At 58.6% G+C, this 14,202-nt stretch overlaps 2 protein-coding genes and 1 long non-coding RNA gene across 10 annotated transcripts in view; 1 reads left to right on the plus strand and 2 right to left on the minus strand.

Annotated features, from left to right (window-relative positions):
• Positions 1–390: 390 nt before the first annotated feature.
• On the minus strand, positions 391–6,364 carry IL17C (interleukin 17C). Its single transcript, XM_064273493.1, has 4 exons — positions 6,271–6,364; positions 3,898–4,087; positions 3,308–3,655; positions 391–2,749 (listed from the first exon to the last, which is right to left on the minus strand). Exons 1-4 carry the CDS (start codon positions 6,362–6,364, stop codon positions 2,488–2,490), a joined length of 894 nt encoding a protein of 297 aa, XP_064129563.1. The 3' UTR covers positions 391–2,487.
• Positions 6,365–7,281: 917 nt separating this feature from the next.
• Positions 7,282–12,760, plus strand: LOC111752820 (uncharacterized). The gene is made up of 4 exons (XR_002787715.2): positions 7,282–7,395; positions 10,423–10,495; positions 11,717–11,841; positions 11,941–12,760. It is a non-coding gene; the product is annotated as an uncharacterized LOC111752820 (long non-coding RNA).
• The window catches only part of ZC3H18 (zinc finger CCCH-type containing 18), a 52,391-nt gene continuing 48,062 nt past the window's right edge, over positions 9,874–14,202 (minus strand). For 6 of the 8 annotated variants that reach the window (XM_023558077.2, XM_023558075.2, XM_023558078.2 and 3 more), the window contains 5 exons: positions 14,036–14,196; positions 13,616–13,818; positions 12,756–12,852; positions 11,698–11,794; positions 9,874–10,868 (listed from right to left, as the gene is read on the minus strand). In XM_023558077.2, the coding sequence (XP_023413845.1) occupies positions 10,658–10,868; positions 11,698–11,794; positions 12,756–12,852; positions 13,616–13,818; positions 14,036–14,196 (769 nt within the window). In that variant the 3' untranslated portion in view covers positions 9,874–10,657. The remainder of the gene's footprint in view (positions 10,869–11,697; positions 11,795–12,755; positions 12,853–13,615; positions 13,819–14,035; positions 14,197–14,202) is intronic. The other 2 variants (XM_023558081.2, XM_023558083.2) reach the window with 1 other exon arrangement.

Genomic DNA, 14,202 nt, shown 5'->3' on the forward strand with positions numbered 1-14,202 from the left:
ATATAGTCTATGAAATACGGTATCCGGGATTGCAAGTGTTTGAATTTCTACTCCAAATTTACTTCCTGGCTTGGGAGGAGTGAGCTTTGCTACCCAGCTCCACAGACCCGGTCAGGACACACCTTCCCAGGGCATCTCTGCCACCACCCAAGAGACCTGGGTTCCAAAATTTTCCAGGGGCTGAGTGAAGTGGCAGAGTGGAAGAGGAATGTGGACAAAGCAGGCGAGTCTAGGAGCAGCACAGGTGGCCTTCCACCCTGTGTCTCTTCTGCAGAGGTACCCGGTGAGGCTTGGTGGAGGCTGCACCTCAGAGCCCACCAGCATCAATCTAAGTAGTTGGAGGCTCTGGCCGCCCCTCCTCCCACTCTCTCCTCAGGCTACCAAAAAAAAAAAAAAAAAAAGTCCTCCTTAGCCATGTCTGGGTCCCCCCGGGGTCTAGCTTGCCCTCCTCCAGCCGAAGCCTCTCCTTAGATACCCCATATACACCCAGAGTGTTTGTCTTCAGCTCGCTCCTCCCCACTCAGTCTGGGGTGCCCTTTCCTCCTCCACAGGCCCTCCTGTGGCCCCTCTTCACAGTCTGGGACATTCCTTAAGCCCCTTACCTCCTGTCTGCCTCACCTGGTCTTGGAAATCACACTCTCAGAACTAGAGGACCTTCTCATGGATGGGGGTGGGGAGGGACCTTGACCCCACCAGCCTCAGCTCCCCACTGTACTAAGGTCTAAGTCCAGCCCTGTCCCTCTCACAGAGACTCCATCCTTCCAGAAGACCAGCAGGAGCCTGGGATCCCTGGCTCCCCCTTCTTACCTGTTCCCTCCTCCTCCGCTTCCCCCTCCTCTTGGCCCACCCTCTGCCTGGACCTTGGCAGTGCTCCTGTTCCATCGGGCCCAGTCCTGTGCCAGGCGAGCCTGTGTCTCTCTGTCCAGAACCAAAAATGCTCGACTCCCTCCAGCCCCCAAGGGCCCCAGGACAGAAGTGCTCCGTGCCCAGGTGCCCACCACCCTGCCCCCAGCCTTTCCCACCCTGCTCACTGCCACTGCCACCCAGAGCCTCTGCAAGAGCTGTTGCCTCAGCCTGGAGCTGTGTCTGGTCACCACATGGCACCCTCCTCGCAAGCCTCTGCTCCCATGTCCCCAGTGAGCCCCCCCGCCACCCCAGCTATTTGGACTGGCAGCCCCTCCTGCACTCCACTGGGCCTCCCTGTACTTATCACCAGATCAAGCCCTTTCCAGGTCTCCTTTCACTGTCAGCCACCTCTGGGATGGGTGGGTTTGGCCTGATTTACTCACTCCCTGTTCCCAGAGCTGAGAGCAGGTCCAGGCACTCAATCCATATCTGCAGAAACTAATAACTCTCCCAGCTCATTTGGGCTGCCCTCCCGGTGTCTGTCCATACAGCATGTGGAATTGGTGGGCAGCAGGGGAGCTGGCAGGGCCTGAGCACTGCTGCATCAAGGACACTGAGGCTCCCTGGCTAGGTCCCCTCCCACCACTGTCAGACCACTCACTCCTAGGCCTTTAACTAAGGGACCTCCCCTCCCTGTAATCACGCCCACTGGTGTGTCCTAGTGGGTGTAGTCCTGGCCGCAGGTAAGGCAGCCCAGACCTGGCAGGTCCCTACAAAGGGCAGGAGCTCTTGAGCGGCTGGCCAAGGGACTCCCTGGCCCCCATTGCCTTGAGAGCAGGGCTGAGACGCCTTCTGAGGGGGGCTTGGCGAACCCAGGCATCCATCCTCCCAGCAGGCAGTCCTTGGGGCAGAGACTCAGTCTCATCAGTGGAGGGCCGCGTGGACTGGCTAGCAGAGCACAGCTGTTTGCACCAGAGGACAGCATCTCCTAGGTGCGATTAGATGGGGCGCATGCTCCCACCCATCCCCCACTGTGAATGCGTTTGCCCCTTGATGCACAGAACTTTCCAGAAGCACAGCTGGAATCTGGGAGGGTGGTGGCAAGGGTTAGGGGACGGGATGAGAGAGGTGCTTTCTTCAGCAAATGTCATTCTGTGCCATTAAATGCCCTCTGGGGATGTTTATGAATTCAATCACATGCTTAAATTTAAAATAAATAAAAATAGTTTATTAAGAAATACAGGGATGCCTTTACTCTTGGGGGGGCTGAGAGGAGGGAGTCAGAGACCCCGAGATGGGGCCCCATCCTAACACTTTTTGTTTGAAGACCGTCTAGAAGAGGAAATAAGGCCCTTCCAGCCCACTTGTCTACTTTTACAAAAGAGTAAACTGAGGCTGGAGATGGAGTGACACAAGGGTCACAAGCAGAGGTACCCGACGCAGGTCTTTCCCCACCTCCATCACTGTAGACCTCGGACAAGAGCTGGGGGTCCCCAAGGGGCGGGCGGTGGGACACGCCTCAGGCGCATATAAATAACCAATAAATATGCATAAATAGGAGGGAGGGGCTGGGAGAGGGAGTCCAGTGTCCAGTGCGGGGAGGGACTCAGCACATCGCTTGGACACGCACAGCCAAGGCGCTCACCGCGTCGACCTGGGCAGCACGCAGGTGCAGCCGACTGGCACACGGATGAACTCTGCGTGGAAGGTGACGGCCCCGGGCTGGGGGGCGCCTGCGCCGTCGGGGACGCACGGGCGGCGCTTCAGCACCAGCAGGCTCTGGAGCAGCTGCACGGAGTTGAGCGCCGGCGTCTCGCGACCAGTGCGCGCGCTGATGCAGCCCCGACACAGGCACTCCGCGAAGGCCAGCTTCTGCGGATAGCGGTTCTCGTCCGTGTCGATGCTGCGGGCAGAGAAACTGCAGGTGTGAGTCTGCGCTCCGGCACCGGGCACACACACCCTCCCTCTACCGCTGCCCGTGGGGTCCCCGTTTGCCCCCGAGCACCAATGAATCAGGAGCCAAGGAGGGGACTGCGCCAAGGATGTGGGCTAAGGGAAGGGTTTCCTTAGTGCAGGGGCTGGCATAGAGTTGGTGCCCCATAAATGGCCCTGGTTACCCAGGTCTTCCCGCTGCCCTTCCAGAGCACAGAAGCAGGGCAGGGGGCTTTCAGGAGCCTCCCCTCCTGCCCCACCAGGCCCCCTCTGGTCTCCACAGGGGCTCAAACGGGGCACCCAGAGTTTTCCCCAAGGACCCTAGGCTGAGATAAGGGGGATGGCAAGTAGGAGGGAGGCAGAGGAAAGGTGGCCTCAGCCAGCCGGGCCCGGGTTTCCCCGGGCAGTTGGGCTGGGTGGGTGGTGGTGGGGGGTTCAAGATTATTACCCCATTTTACAGGTGAGAACACTGAGGCTCAGAGAACCTTCAGGAAGCCAGTACCCAGAAAGAGGCAGGGCCACCGCTTACCGGTATCTCCAGGGTGAGATGGAGCGCTGGTGGATCTCCGCTTCTAACACCTGCTCAGGTTGAAGCACTGGGCACTGGGTGTCGGCCAAGGACCTTCCGTGCCGCCTTCTGCGGCTTGCCACCTCCAGGCTGGACACCAGGGTCACAGGTAAAGCCTGCTCCCACTTGGCTCCACGAGGCAGCAGGTGTCGGGGTGGCTGGCCCAGGGGCAGCTCATCAGCTGAGTAACAGTGCGTGGTCTCATGGGTGTTGGGGCCCCTCCAGAGTGGGGCACCGTGGCGGGCCAGGCTGGCAGGTATCCAGAACAGAAGCAGGAGGCCTGGGAGGTACTGGTGGAGCAGATGGCTGCTGTCAGGTGCGCCCAGTCAGGGCCACGTCACTCCCACCCCAGTTTGCCCCTGGAATGATGGGCTCCAGCCCCTCCTCTGACAGATGGGGAGAATGAGGCCCAGAGGGGTCAGCCCCTCTCCCCAAGGCACTCAGTGCACTGGAGATCCTAGCTCCTGGGTTGGGGGCTGGCTCCCCACCTCCCAAAGATTTGGTGGGCTTCCTGGCCCCCATCCCAAATCCTCAGCCCTGGATCAGCAAACCTCCAGCCCTTTAGGGCCAGGTGTGCACTGCCTAGGTGGGAGCCAGGTGCCAGCGCGAGCTCACCATCATAGTGGCTCCAGTGCCTGTGATATGGAGGTGGTGGTGGCAGCAGCAGCAGCGGCAGCTGGGCTTGGAGCAAGCACACCTGGTGGCGGACCTGGTGGCTTCGGTGTGCGGCGCCCTTTATACCTAGGGCCACACCTGGGGAAAATCCTGGTGCTGCACTGCTTCCTCCTGGGGAAGTGCCCAGCCACAGGCTTCCTCTCCTGACTGTCCCCTCCCCAGGAGGTCAGATGCCCACCCCCACTCCATCCCCTCAGCCTGCTGCAGAAATGAACACCAGGGACCTTGCCACAGGGCCACAGAGCAAACACGAAATCAGTAAATACAGGAGCAAGTTGAGAAGGGTACTGGGACTGAAACCTCTTTCACAGAAGATTCTAGAGCATCGGACAAAGCAGGCACAATTTATGGTGCCGTATGCAGGTAGAATAGTAAACCTGAGGTAGGGGTCCCTCTGGGTGGGGGGAGGGGTGCCAGAACTGGGGCTGCACCAGCCTTTATGTGGGTCCCTGAAAGAATATAACATCTGTTGTTTTCAGCCACCCAGTGACGTCCTCTCCGCATAGCTCTGCTCCAGCTTCAGGTGTGAGGGTCTTCATGTTTCCTGGTTCTCCATCTGAGATGCAGGCACTATGGAGGGTGCACGAAGGTCCTGGAAACTGTAAAGTGCCTGTACCATCCACCATCACCGTAAGAAGCTTTATTTAAGGAGGTCCCCCCACCCCCTCAGTGCAGCTGGCTTGGCAGTACCTTTGTCATCCCTAAAAGGAGATAGTTTGGAGCCAGATTCTGCGTGTGTGTGAAAACAAATTTTTAAAAATTCATTGTGGTACATCCGATTTTCCATTCTAACCAGTTTTCAGTGTACAGTTCAGTAACAATTACTTTCACCGTATTGTGCAGCCATCACCACTATTTCCAGAACTTTTTCATCACCTCAAACAGAAGCCCTGTACCCATTAGCAGTGACTCTCGCCCATAATCTTTCATCTACTTTCCATCTCTGTATTTCTAGGTATTTCATGTAAGTGGGGTCAGACAGTATTTGTGAAGTTTTTAATGCTGGGTTTTAGACATCACCTGCAGTGGGCCCACCTGGCATTCCCACCCGAGGCCTGTCTGTCCTGGTCTTCTGAAATCAGTCTAGCATTTCCAGCTGAGTAGTGAGGGGCCCACCTGCCTCCAGTCCTGTCACCCATTGGCAGGTGCCAGAAAGGACAACTTAAGCGTCTCTAAGTGTAAGCCCTCGATCACGGTGAGGGAGGTGGGGGGCTGCAGAAGTGTGGGGACATCACTTAGCAGTTGTGTGACTTCAGGCAAGTGACCTCCCCTTTCTGGGCCTCAGCATCTGCACCTGTAATTGGAGACAAGGCCCCCCCTGCCCCCGCTCATGGGGTGCAGATGAGAAAATGCTTTCTTAGTGGGGGCTGCCTCACGATGGTTTTCTCCACTGCTTCCCGGCACTTCAGAGTACCCAGGGCTGCTCCTCCCCACAGTGCCTCCACCCAGGGGGCCATCCACCCTCTGCTGGCATACCTCCTGCAATGGGGAGCTCACCACCTGTAAGTATTGGCTTCCAAGGGCTGCTGTAACAAAGGACCACAAACGGGGTGGCTGAAAACAACAGGCGTTATATTCTTCCATGGTTCTGGAGGACACTATCCTGAAATCAAGGTGTCACAGGGTGGGTTCCCTCTGGAGGCTCTGAGGCAGCATCCGTTTTCATGCCACTTCTGGCTTCTGGTGGCTGCCACCAATCCTTGGCTTGTAGAAGCATCACTCCAATCTCTGGCCCACATGGCCTCTCCCCCATCTCTCTGTGTCTCTGATCTCTCCCTGCCTTTTTCTTCTCTTCCAAGGTTGCCTGTTAGTGGGTTTAGGGCCCACCCTAATCCAGGGTGATCTCATATTGAGCTCTTCTACGGATGACATCTGCAAAGACCCTTGTTCCAAATAATGTGCACTCACAGGCTCCAGGGTTAGGACATGGACACTTTTTGGGGCCACCTTTCAGCCCCCTTTGGGTTAGCTCCAGCCTCAGGAAAGGCCCTCCTTAGGCTGAGCTCTGCCCCCTGCAGGGGCACCCAGGGGTCTCCTAGAAAAACTCCAGCTCCTCCTTCTCTAGCCCTCCACCCCCACAAAAGCAGTGTCAGTCCCTGAGATGGGGCTGGTCTGTGGTGTCCACGCCTATGTTCGGCATGTGGGTGGTAGAAGCCCAGTCCCTGTCAAGGAATGAGGGGTGGAGGAGCCAGCCTCAGTTTCTCCATTGGTGAAGTGGGGACGATAGCAGCTCACCTCACAGGCCGCACCGAGGGGTGACCCCACACCACCTGCCGGCTCTTGTAAGGGGCAGTCAGTGGGGCCCACCATTTTGAGGACAGTGATGATGACAGTGACTATCATGGCTGTGCCAGCGGTGTCACTTGTCTTTTCTCCAGAGTTCCCAAAGCCATTCCTCCTCCCTCCCACCAATCCCTCCCGTGGCTTACACCTTCCAAGCAGCCCTGGGGCTCTTCTACCGGGACGAGTGGCCCAGGAAGCCCCTTCTGCAATGGCTGAGGGGCCTGCAGCTGGGGCCCGAGGGGGCTGTGTGTGAACCCCAAGGGGGTACCTGGCAAGGCCTGGCCTTGCCCCCACTCTGGCCCCAGACCTTGACAGGACTCCAGTGCCAGGAGCAGGGGTGGCCTTTCTTGGTCCTCAGGTGCGTGCGAACCCTCAGGGCCTTCCTGCGCCCACATTCTGGATCTGTGAGTCAGGAGGTACACACCTGCAGCGCTGAAGGGAAAGGGGAAAACTGAAGGGGAAGAAGGAAGCCACTAGGGAAGGGAGGGGGCTGACTTGAGGGGGCAGAGGGGCATCCTTTGTGCAGAATTAGAAAGAGGGCTCCCTTGGGGCGCCAGCATGGAGGGGGTGTGTGTGGGGGGGCGCAAGCTGGACCTCAGCTCCCTCCCCAACCCCCACTTGCCCCTTGGCTAAGAGCCTCCTACAGTGCGCAACTTGCTCCACTCTGCCCCGCTTTCATGGGAGGAGAGGAAGGGAGGTGGGCGGAGAGGCATGAGAGGAGGAGCGGGATGGGGTGGTGGACAAGGACAGGAGGGGAGATGGCCCATCAGCTCCCGTCCCCTTCCTGGGTTCCCGTTCTCCCCAGCACTGCTCACTGCCACGCGTCGGTCACAGCACAGGCAGTCTCCCTGGCTGGGCCGTGGCCCCTAGAGGCAGGACTACGGTAGGAACCACTGGCCCAGTGAATGACGAAGCAAATGAGTTGAAACCGTCTAAACGACGGCATACTGGGCGGGCGGGGGGGAATCAGTGCCGGGGCAAGGAAGTAGAAAGGACACCCCAATGGAAGGTCCTCCCAGGCTCTCGTCACCCCTGGGCCACCCCGCACTGCAGCAGCAGAGGCCACGCGAACCGGCCTGTCACTGTCGCTGGTACGCGGGGTTGTGATGGCCGGTTTGCAGGGGCCGCGGCTGGAGGGGGAGAAACTGCCCGAGGGGACGAATGGGACCGAGGGGACCTGCCGGCCTATGGGGGGATGCCGGGGCCTCGGGCAGGGGAGCCGGAAGGACGCAGGGCGGGGGCTGCGGAAGCGCCTCATTCCCTCATTCTTGCGGGCGGCTGAGGCGAGGCCAGAAGTCCCGGGTTGGGCAAGACTGGAAAGGCGGCCGCGGGAGAAGGCAGGAGGGCGTCCGGATAGGCCCCTCCTCTCTCCAGACCACGCCCACAGAGCACTCTCCGGCCCACCCCGCCCACCCAGGCCCCGCCCGCCTACCCAGGCCCCGCCCCCCAGGGGCGGAGAGAAAGGAGAGCTGCAGACAGACCAAAACCAAAACACCAAACCCGTTGCTGCGGGGTCGATTCTGACTTATGTAGACAGAAGGGACCAGAAACAAGTGCAGGGACACAGAGACTGGCGGGGCAAAAGGCAGGGGGAGAGGGCCAGAAAGAAAGGCAGGAAGACAGAAAAACAGAAACAGACACACAGAAACAGGGACAGCCGGCGCGTCCTGGGGGGCCCAGCCTTTGGCTCGCAGCCCTGCAGCCCTATTTGGACAGAGAGAGGTGGTCTACAGGAGTGGCTTGCACCAGGCTCTTCCCTCCATCCTGGGATCTGGTTCTGCCTTGGCGCCTCCCTCCCTGGGCAGGCCCATCGACCTGAGTCCCTTACCTGGGAAATGGGTGATCGTACCATCAGCACCCCAGCAAGGTTGAGCAGGAGGGAGGGCGTCTGCGGAGGTCCTTGCCCGGTGGAAAGACCTCTTCCATGAGTTGGGGTGTGCACAGTGGAGGACAGGCCTGACCCTGCGCCTGAGGATGTCTCTTGGGGGGCTTTCCCTTCACCTGGCCTCTCCTGCTGCTTCCACACTAGGCCCTGCCTGAAGGCTGGGTGGTGGGGATCAAGATCAGACCCTTCTGGAGCTGTCCAGGTCCGGCCTTCTGCTGGGACACGCATCCTCCCGGACTCATTCCCACCACGACGACCTTCTGTCCCTGACACTGACACCCCGTGCCTGCACTGGGCTTCAAGGGTTTACGCTTGAGCAAAGAAGCTCAGGCTGCACACATGAATCACAGGCAGAGGGGACCACTTGCTGAGGATAGCCTTGGGGCTAGGAGTGGTGACGGTGGCCCAAAGGGTCAGGGTGGGTTTTCAGGGCGGGGGGTGAAGAGGTGACCGGCAGAGTTCCAGGAACAGGACATGGCATGTGCAAAGGCTCTGAGGTGGTAAGAAGGGGGAAGGGACAGCACTGGCAGAGGGGGCACGTGGGTGAGGTTGGTGTAGAGATGTGGAGAGATAGCCAGAGGGTGGGGCTGTGAGGGTCATGAGCTGCTGTAGCTGTTGAGAAATAGGGACTGGAGGCTGGGGCCCCAGGGGAGATGGGAAGCCTCTGGGGAGCAGCCTTCCAGGCAGAAGTGGCCTTGATTCAGTTGTCCCCACAATTTGCATGCTAAACACCCATAAACATCTCAGCCCACCCCATACTCCCTGGAGGACAGTCATGCCCCAAGACTTCCCACCTTAAACCACGGGCCTTCCTTTTCCCAAAGGCCTGGATGGGAATGTTTTTTTCACTAGACCTGCTGGGGTGTGGCCAGCCATTCTCCCAGGACAGATACCTCTGAGTAGAGTTCAAACCTCTGGAGAGGCCCATGGGCACCTGGCCCACCCCAGTGCGTGACAACGATGGCCTCCCCAACACTAACTTAGGGCCATTGTCTCAATCCAGACTTCTAAGGCCAGGACCCAGTTGGCCTCAGTGTGCTGGCCTCCCACTGACCACAGAGGGGAGTGGCTATGTGGTGGATTCACCTTCCACACCCGGTTTCAGGGAGAAGCAGGCACAAACACGGCCGCTTGACACAGCCTGGCCTTGCTGAGTGTGGCCATCGCATACTGAGCTCAGACAGTAGATTGATATCCCTGTTTTGCCCTACAGAATGCTGAGGTCGTGCAGGAGATGGGGCTGAGTCCCCGAGTCCGCAGCCTCCCTAGGTCTCACTCCCCACTGTGTCGTGGCAGCTGTTAGGAGAGTGGTGGGTCTGCTCTGGACCCAGGCTTCACACTGACACATGTCTGGTGAGGATCGGGCCTGGAGCAGGCTTCATGTGGGGAGGCAGGCCTGAGCCCAGGGGACGTCTGAGGGGTGTTCTTGCCAGCCTCCTGTCTCTGTGGCCAGCACTGCTGGCTCTATTCATGTCCACACACTGTGGGGAGCTGACCTAGAGGGTGAAGCTCCTGCCCAGGCAGGTGAGGGGCTGCTGGCTACCCCTAGGGCTAGGCAATGCAGGGAAGCTCCCACACAGGCTGGAGAGCTCAGCTCGGCTGCCTGCACACTCTATCAGGCTCCTGACTGCCAGGTGTCCACCGTGGGGTAACAGGGAGCATTCACCAAGAGGACCAGAACAACTGCTTATCAAAATATTTTATTTAGGAGCTCCTCAAAAAAAGACCCTCCACATTAGACAGATGCCCCAACAATACCCTTGGCCTTACTTTTTTTTGGTGTTTTCTGTATTATTTTTTTTCTTTTTATATCAACTAAAACAATTTTATGCTTAAAATAAAAGACAGGAAATATTTCCCAATCAGACTTTAGTCAAGAATATATATATATTTTTCTGATCCTGGGGACGGGCAAGGAATGGGAGAGGCTGCAGTAGTTCACGAAGTTTCCGGTTTTCTTGCTACACGGTGAGAACGGTGTCATGAGGACATGGGACACACAGCAAGGCTGACGAGGACACGCCTGACTAGCAGAGGGGTGGGGGTGGCGGCAGGTGGCAAAGAAGGTGAGAGAGCGAGAGCGAGAGTGAAGAGAGAGAGAGAGAAAGAGAAGTGGAAAAAAATGTACCCAGCAGGGTGGACATGGGTGCCTGTCTGACTTATAATTTACATAAAAAATGGTGCTGTGTGTGCCGCCTCAGTGCTGAGCTGTCATCCGTCTGTCTGCCTGCAGGACTTCTGCTCTGGGAAGGGACTAGATTCAGTCTCGTGGGGAGGCAGCTGGGATTCAGCATCATCTTCATTCGGTATGTGGCTTCTTTTCCAGCTGAGAAACTTTTTTTTTTCCTTTTTTAATTTTTAAAAAGAATCGCAGCCAAAATAAGACATTCACTGCAAAATCCAAAATGGCTGCACTCATCTATTTATAAAACGCTGTGAGTCTCTGCTCTGGGGGAGACCCGCGGCTACTAGACCTTGCCGGGGATCTTGGCCCGCTTGCGGGCGATGGCATCCTCCACAGCCTTGAGCTGCTTCAGCAGCTCCTCGCGCCGTGACAGCGTGCTGGCCTTCCCAGACTTGGCGCTGGGGGCGGTGCTGGTGGCACTGGCATCTGTGGCCTTGCCAGGCACACTTGTGACTTTGCTGGAGCCCTTGGACTGGGGTGACAGCTGGCGCTTCCTGCAGGGGTGGGGAACACCATCAGGGAAGGCAGGGGCTTCTGTCCACGCAGCAGCTCCATCTTTGACCCCGAGCCTCCCACAAGTGTGGATGAGAGACTTGGCTCAGGGGACCACTGATGTCCCCTCTTTGGTATCCCGGTGGGGAGGGCAGGCATCATCAGGGCAGGTGGAAGGAGCAACACAGAGGCAGGAGCCCCCCTGGGAACTGCTCTTATGGGGGATCAAGGATATCCCCATGGGGGTGGGTACCCTGTTTTGCTCTTTGGTCCCTCCGGCCTGGTGGGGGACCCAGCCTGACACCAGTGCTGCTGAGTGAGAAAAGGAAGCTCTGCCGGGCTGGCCCCCAAACAGCAGCAGTTATGCTTGGTCAATGGCCCGTTCCTCCCCTTCTCTGCGGAGGGAGCTCCCAGGCAGGCCGAGCTCCAGTCCCAAGCAACACTGTGACCGCGGGGTGAGAGTGGCTATGTGGGGGGAAATTCCGTGTGACCCCTCCTTCTTGTTCTCCTTTGGTGATTCCAAAAACATGCCGCTCTGGCCGAGTCCCACCCCTCCACCCTGCCCAGTGAAGCCCAGAGGCCCCACATGGGGGGTGGCGGGGGGAAACTTGCCCCTCTTGCCGTGCACTCATCTTCTCTGACAGGAAGTGCAGGAGGGCACCTGTCTGAGGGCCTGCCCAGGCAGGAAGTGAGGATGGGACTCTACCCCATGGGCCTGGCTGCCTCATGACTTCTGCTCTGAGCATCGGCCTGCCCTTAGCCCCAAAGCAGGGCTGCCAACCCACCCACTCCCACCTGTCCCCTCCCTCCATAGCACACAGCAGCACTCACCTGTCGGGCTGTGTTGCAGGGGCTTTGGGATTCTGACCTCTCTGCCGCTCGGGCTTTGGAGAACCGGGCCTCCCTCCTGACTTCCGGTCCCGGGAACCTGCAATGTGGACAAGTGGACAAAGGAGTGGTGTTTCCCACGCACATGTAAGATGACTGCCCGCTCACCCTGGGGCCCCTAGCAAGTGGATGGCAAGGGCCTACCCGGGAGCCAGAGGCTGTGCGATATGCCTTCTTAACCTTTAGAGAGAAGCAGATACGAAGGGCAGAGCCCAGCAAACAGAAAAGGAGCCGTGAGCAGGAAGCACCAGCAAGCATAACCTGGGGGCGCTCCCGTGGCTGAGACACGCTGTGAGCCCCAAGCCCTCACTGCTGACAAGAGGACAGACCCTACCTCCAGCTCTGGGGCCTTTACCACGTGAGTCTTCAGATACGAGGGGCATGGCAGCTGGAAAACAGAACTGAGAGCCCAGTACTGTGGTCCTACTCCACAGTGCCAGGGCATGGCACAGGCAGTGGGAGAGCAAATTCTAGGAGCGCAGGTGGACCTGTGTACCTTTCCTGCTCCTGATAGGCCAGGGACCTGCAGCCAGCCTAGGCCAACCTTCTGAGGGCCTGCCCTGTCCTTCCCCTTTAGGAAGGCATGGTGGTTTGGCAAAATCAGGCCTTCTGCTTTACTCATCAAAGCCCGCCAGGAGGCACTTGCCCTGTCTTTCAATTTGAGCCAGCGGATCATAAAAGGTCACCTCCCTAGAAACACTACAGCCCTGTCGACCTCCCGCCTTCCCTTTCCCGTAAGCACATAGTGGGGCGTGAGAGGCTATGCGACATGAGATACACAACAGATGGCAGAGGCCTACAGCTTACAGGAAGCCAGGTATCAAAGAGATTTGTGAAAAAGGAAAAACTGGTGCTACTCTTCCTGCCAGGGTTATCTGCTTTGGAGAACATGGTTATACAAAAAGTCTCTGGGGGCCTCAGTTTTTTAAGAGAAAATGGGATTCCGAGCCCAGCCAGTCTGGGCACGACAGGTTGACCCTGAGCAGGCCGGGACAGCTCACCTCGGTCTGGGGAGAGGTTGGCCCGCTTGGCTGGAGGAGGACTTTGCCTGTCCTTGTCTGACGGCTCGTAGCGCTTCCTGCTAGTTTTATCGGTGGCCTGAAACAGTGACGGTGGCACGGTGAGGAGCCAGGGCCTGGGCGGAGGTAGGCAGGAGACAGAGTGCAGGGGGGCAGGCCTCACCCTGGGGTGGGCAGGCCCTGTCCTCACCCTCTGCCCCTAGGCTTGCAGGACCACCTCCACAAGCCCCCACCACATGCAAGCAGCAGCCCCGCACCCCTGTGTGGCCTCCGAGTGTGCATTTCATAGACGTCTGCCTTGTGAGCAGAGCTGGGAGGGTAGTGCTGGCTGCGGGGAGGGAGCCTTTGGTGGGACAAGCCCTTGGGGGGACATCCTCGTTTCCTTTATAAATGACCTTCGGATGTGGGGTCAAGGCATCCCAGGCCTTGTGCCCTCACAACCACACTGCAGACTTGGGTGTGGCTCAGAGATGGCAGATGGCAGGCCCGCACCTCGGGGGCCTGGGGACATCCTTGGAGACTGCCCACTCAGAGGTGAATGATGTGAAGATGCCACACCCCACCCCAAGCCCTGCACCTGCCTCAGGCACAATGGGGGATGGGCAGAGGGAAGCAAGTTCTCCAGGACAGGAGCGTCCCCACGGCCCTGGGATGTTTGGACTTCCAGTGACAGCTGTACGTTCAGTCTGTAACCGGCACACCTTGCTCCCTGCATGCTGGATGACTGCCCACTCAGCAGCACAGCCTCCAACACAGGCTCTGCAGGCCCAGATGCCCCGTGGGCCCAGATGCCCTGTAGGCCTGAACATCGGAGAGTGCAGCTGAGGGCCCTTCGGGCTCACCTTATTTAGCAGCGTCAGCTTGATCTCCTTGTGGGCGACAAAGGCAGCCTGCGGGGGCTGCCCCGGCGGTGCCTGCTGAGGGGTTGAGGGCTGCTGTGAAGATCTGCTGCCTGCTGAAGGCTTGGTGGACTTGGGAGGCTGTGTGGACGAGTCCCTTTTCCGCTTCTCCTCTTTAATGCCATCCTCTTTTTTAGATTTTCCTGCTAAGACAGACCCTCAGTCACTGCCTGCAGTGAAGTCTGCTGTGTGCCACTTTCAACAGAGCCCAAGTGCCGTTGAGTCCCCACCTGTCTGCCAACACTGTCCTGCCTGCAGGGTCTGTGGCTCTTGAGTTCCTGCCCACAACTGAGCTAGGAAAGGCTTCTCTGCCAAGGGCAGGCCCCTCCCCTGCCGCTGCAAAAGCCCAGGGCCGGCACGTACCTTTCTCCTTCTTGGTCTGGGCAGGGGTGGGGGAGCGTGAGCTGGCTGAGGAGACCGGGCTGGCCAGGTCTGCATACATGTCCTCTGAGTCCACGCTGTGCACCGAGCTGCTGCTCGACGTGGCGCTGGACACCGAGGAGACGCTGCTCACGCTCAGGGACCTGCAT

Source organism: Loxodonta africana, chromosome 21, assembly GCF_030014295.1.
Source record: "Loxodonta africana isolate mLoxAfr1 chromosome 21, mLoxAfr1.hap2, whole genome shotgun sequence".
NCBI classification, from domain to species: domain Eukaryota; kingdom Metazoa; phylum Chordata; class Mammalia; order Proboscidea; family Elephantidae; genus Loxodonta; species Loxodonta africana.

Coding starts and splice junctions, on each gene's coding strand:
- IL17C (XM_064273493.1), bottom strand. CDS start 6,364: ATGATAGTCACTGTCATCATCACTGTCCTCAAAATGGTGGGCCCCACT. Junction 4,088..6,270: donor TGGTGTGGGGTCACCCCTCG/GTGCGGCCTGTG, acceptor GTGTGGCCCTAG/GTATAAAGGGCGCCGCACAC. Junction 3,656..3,897: donor CTGGCCCTAAAGGGCTGGAG/GTTTGCTGATCC, acceptor CGCACCTGACAG/CAGCCATCTGCTCCACCAGT.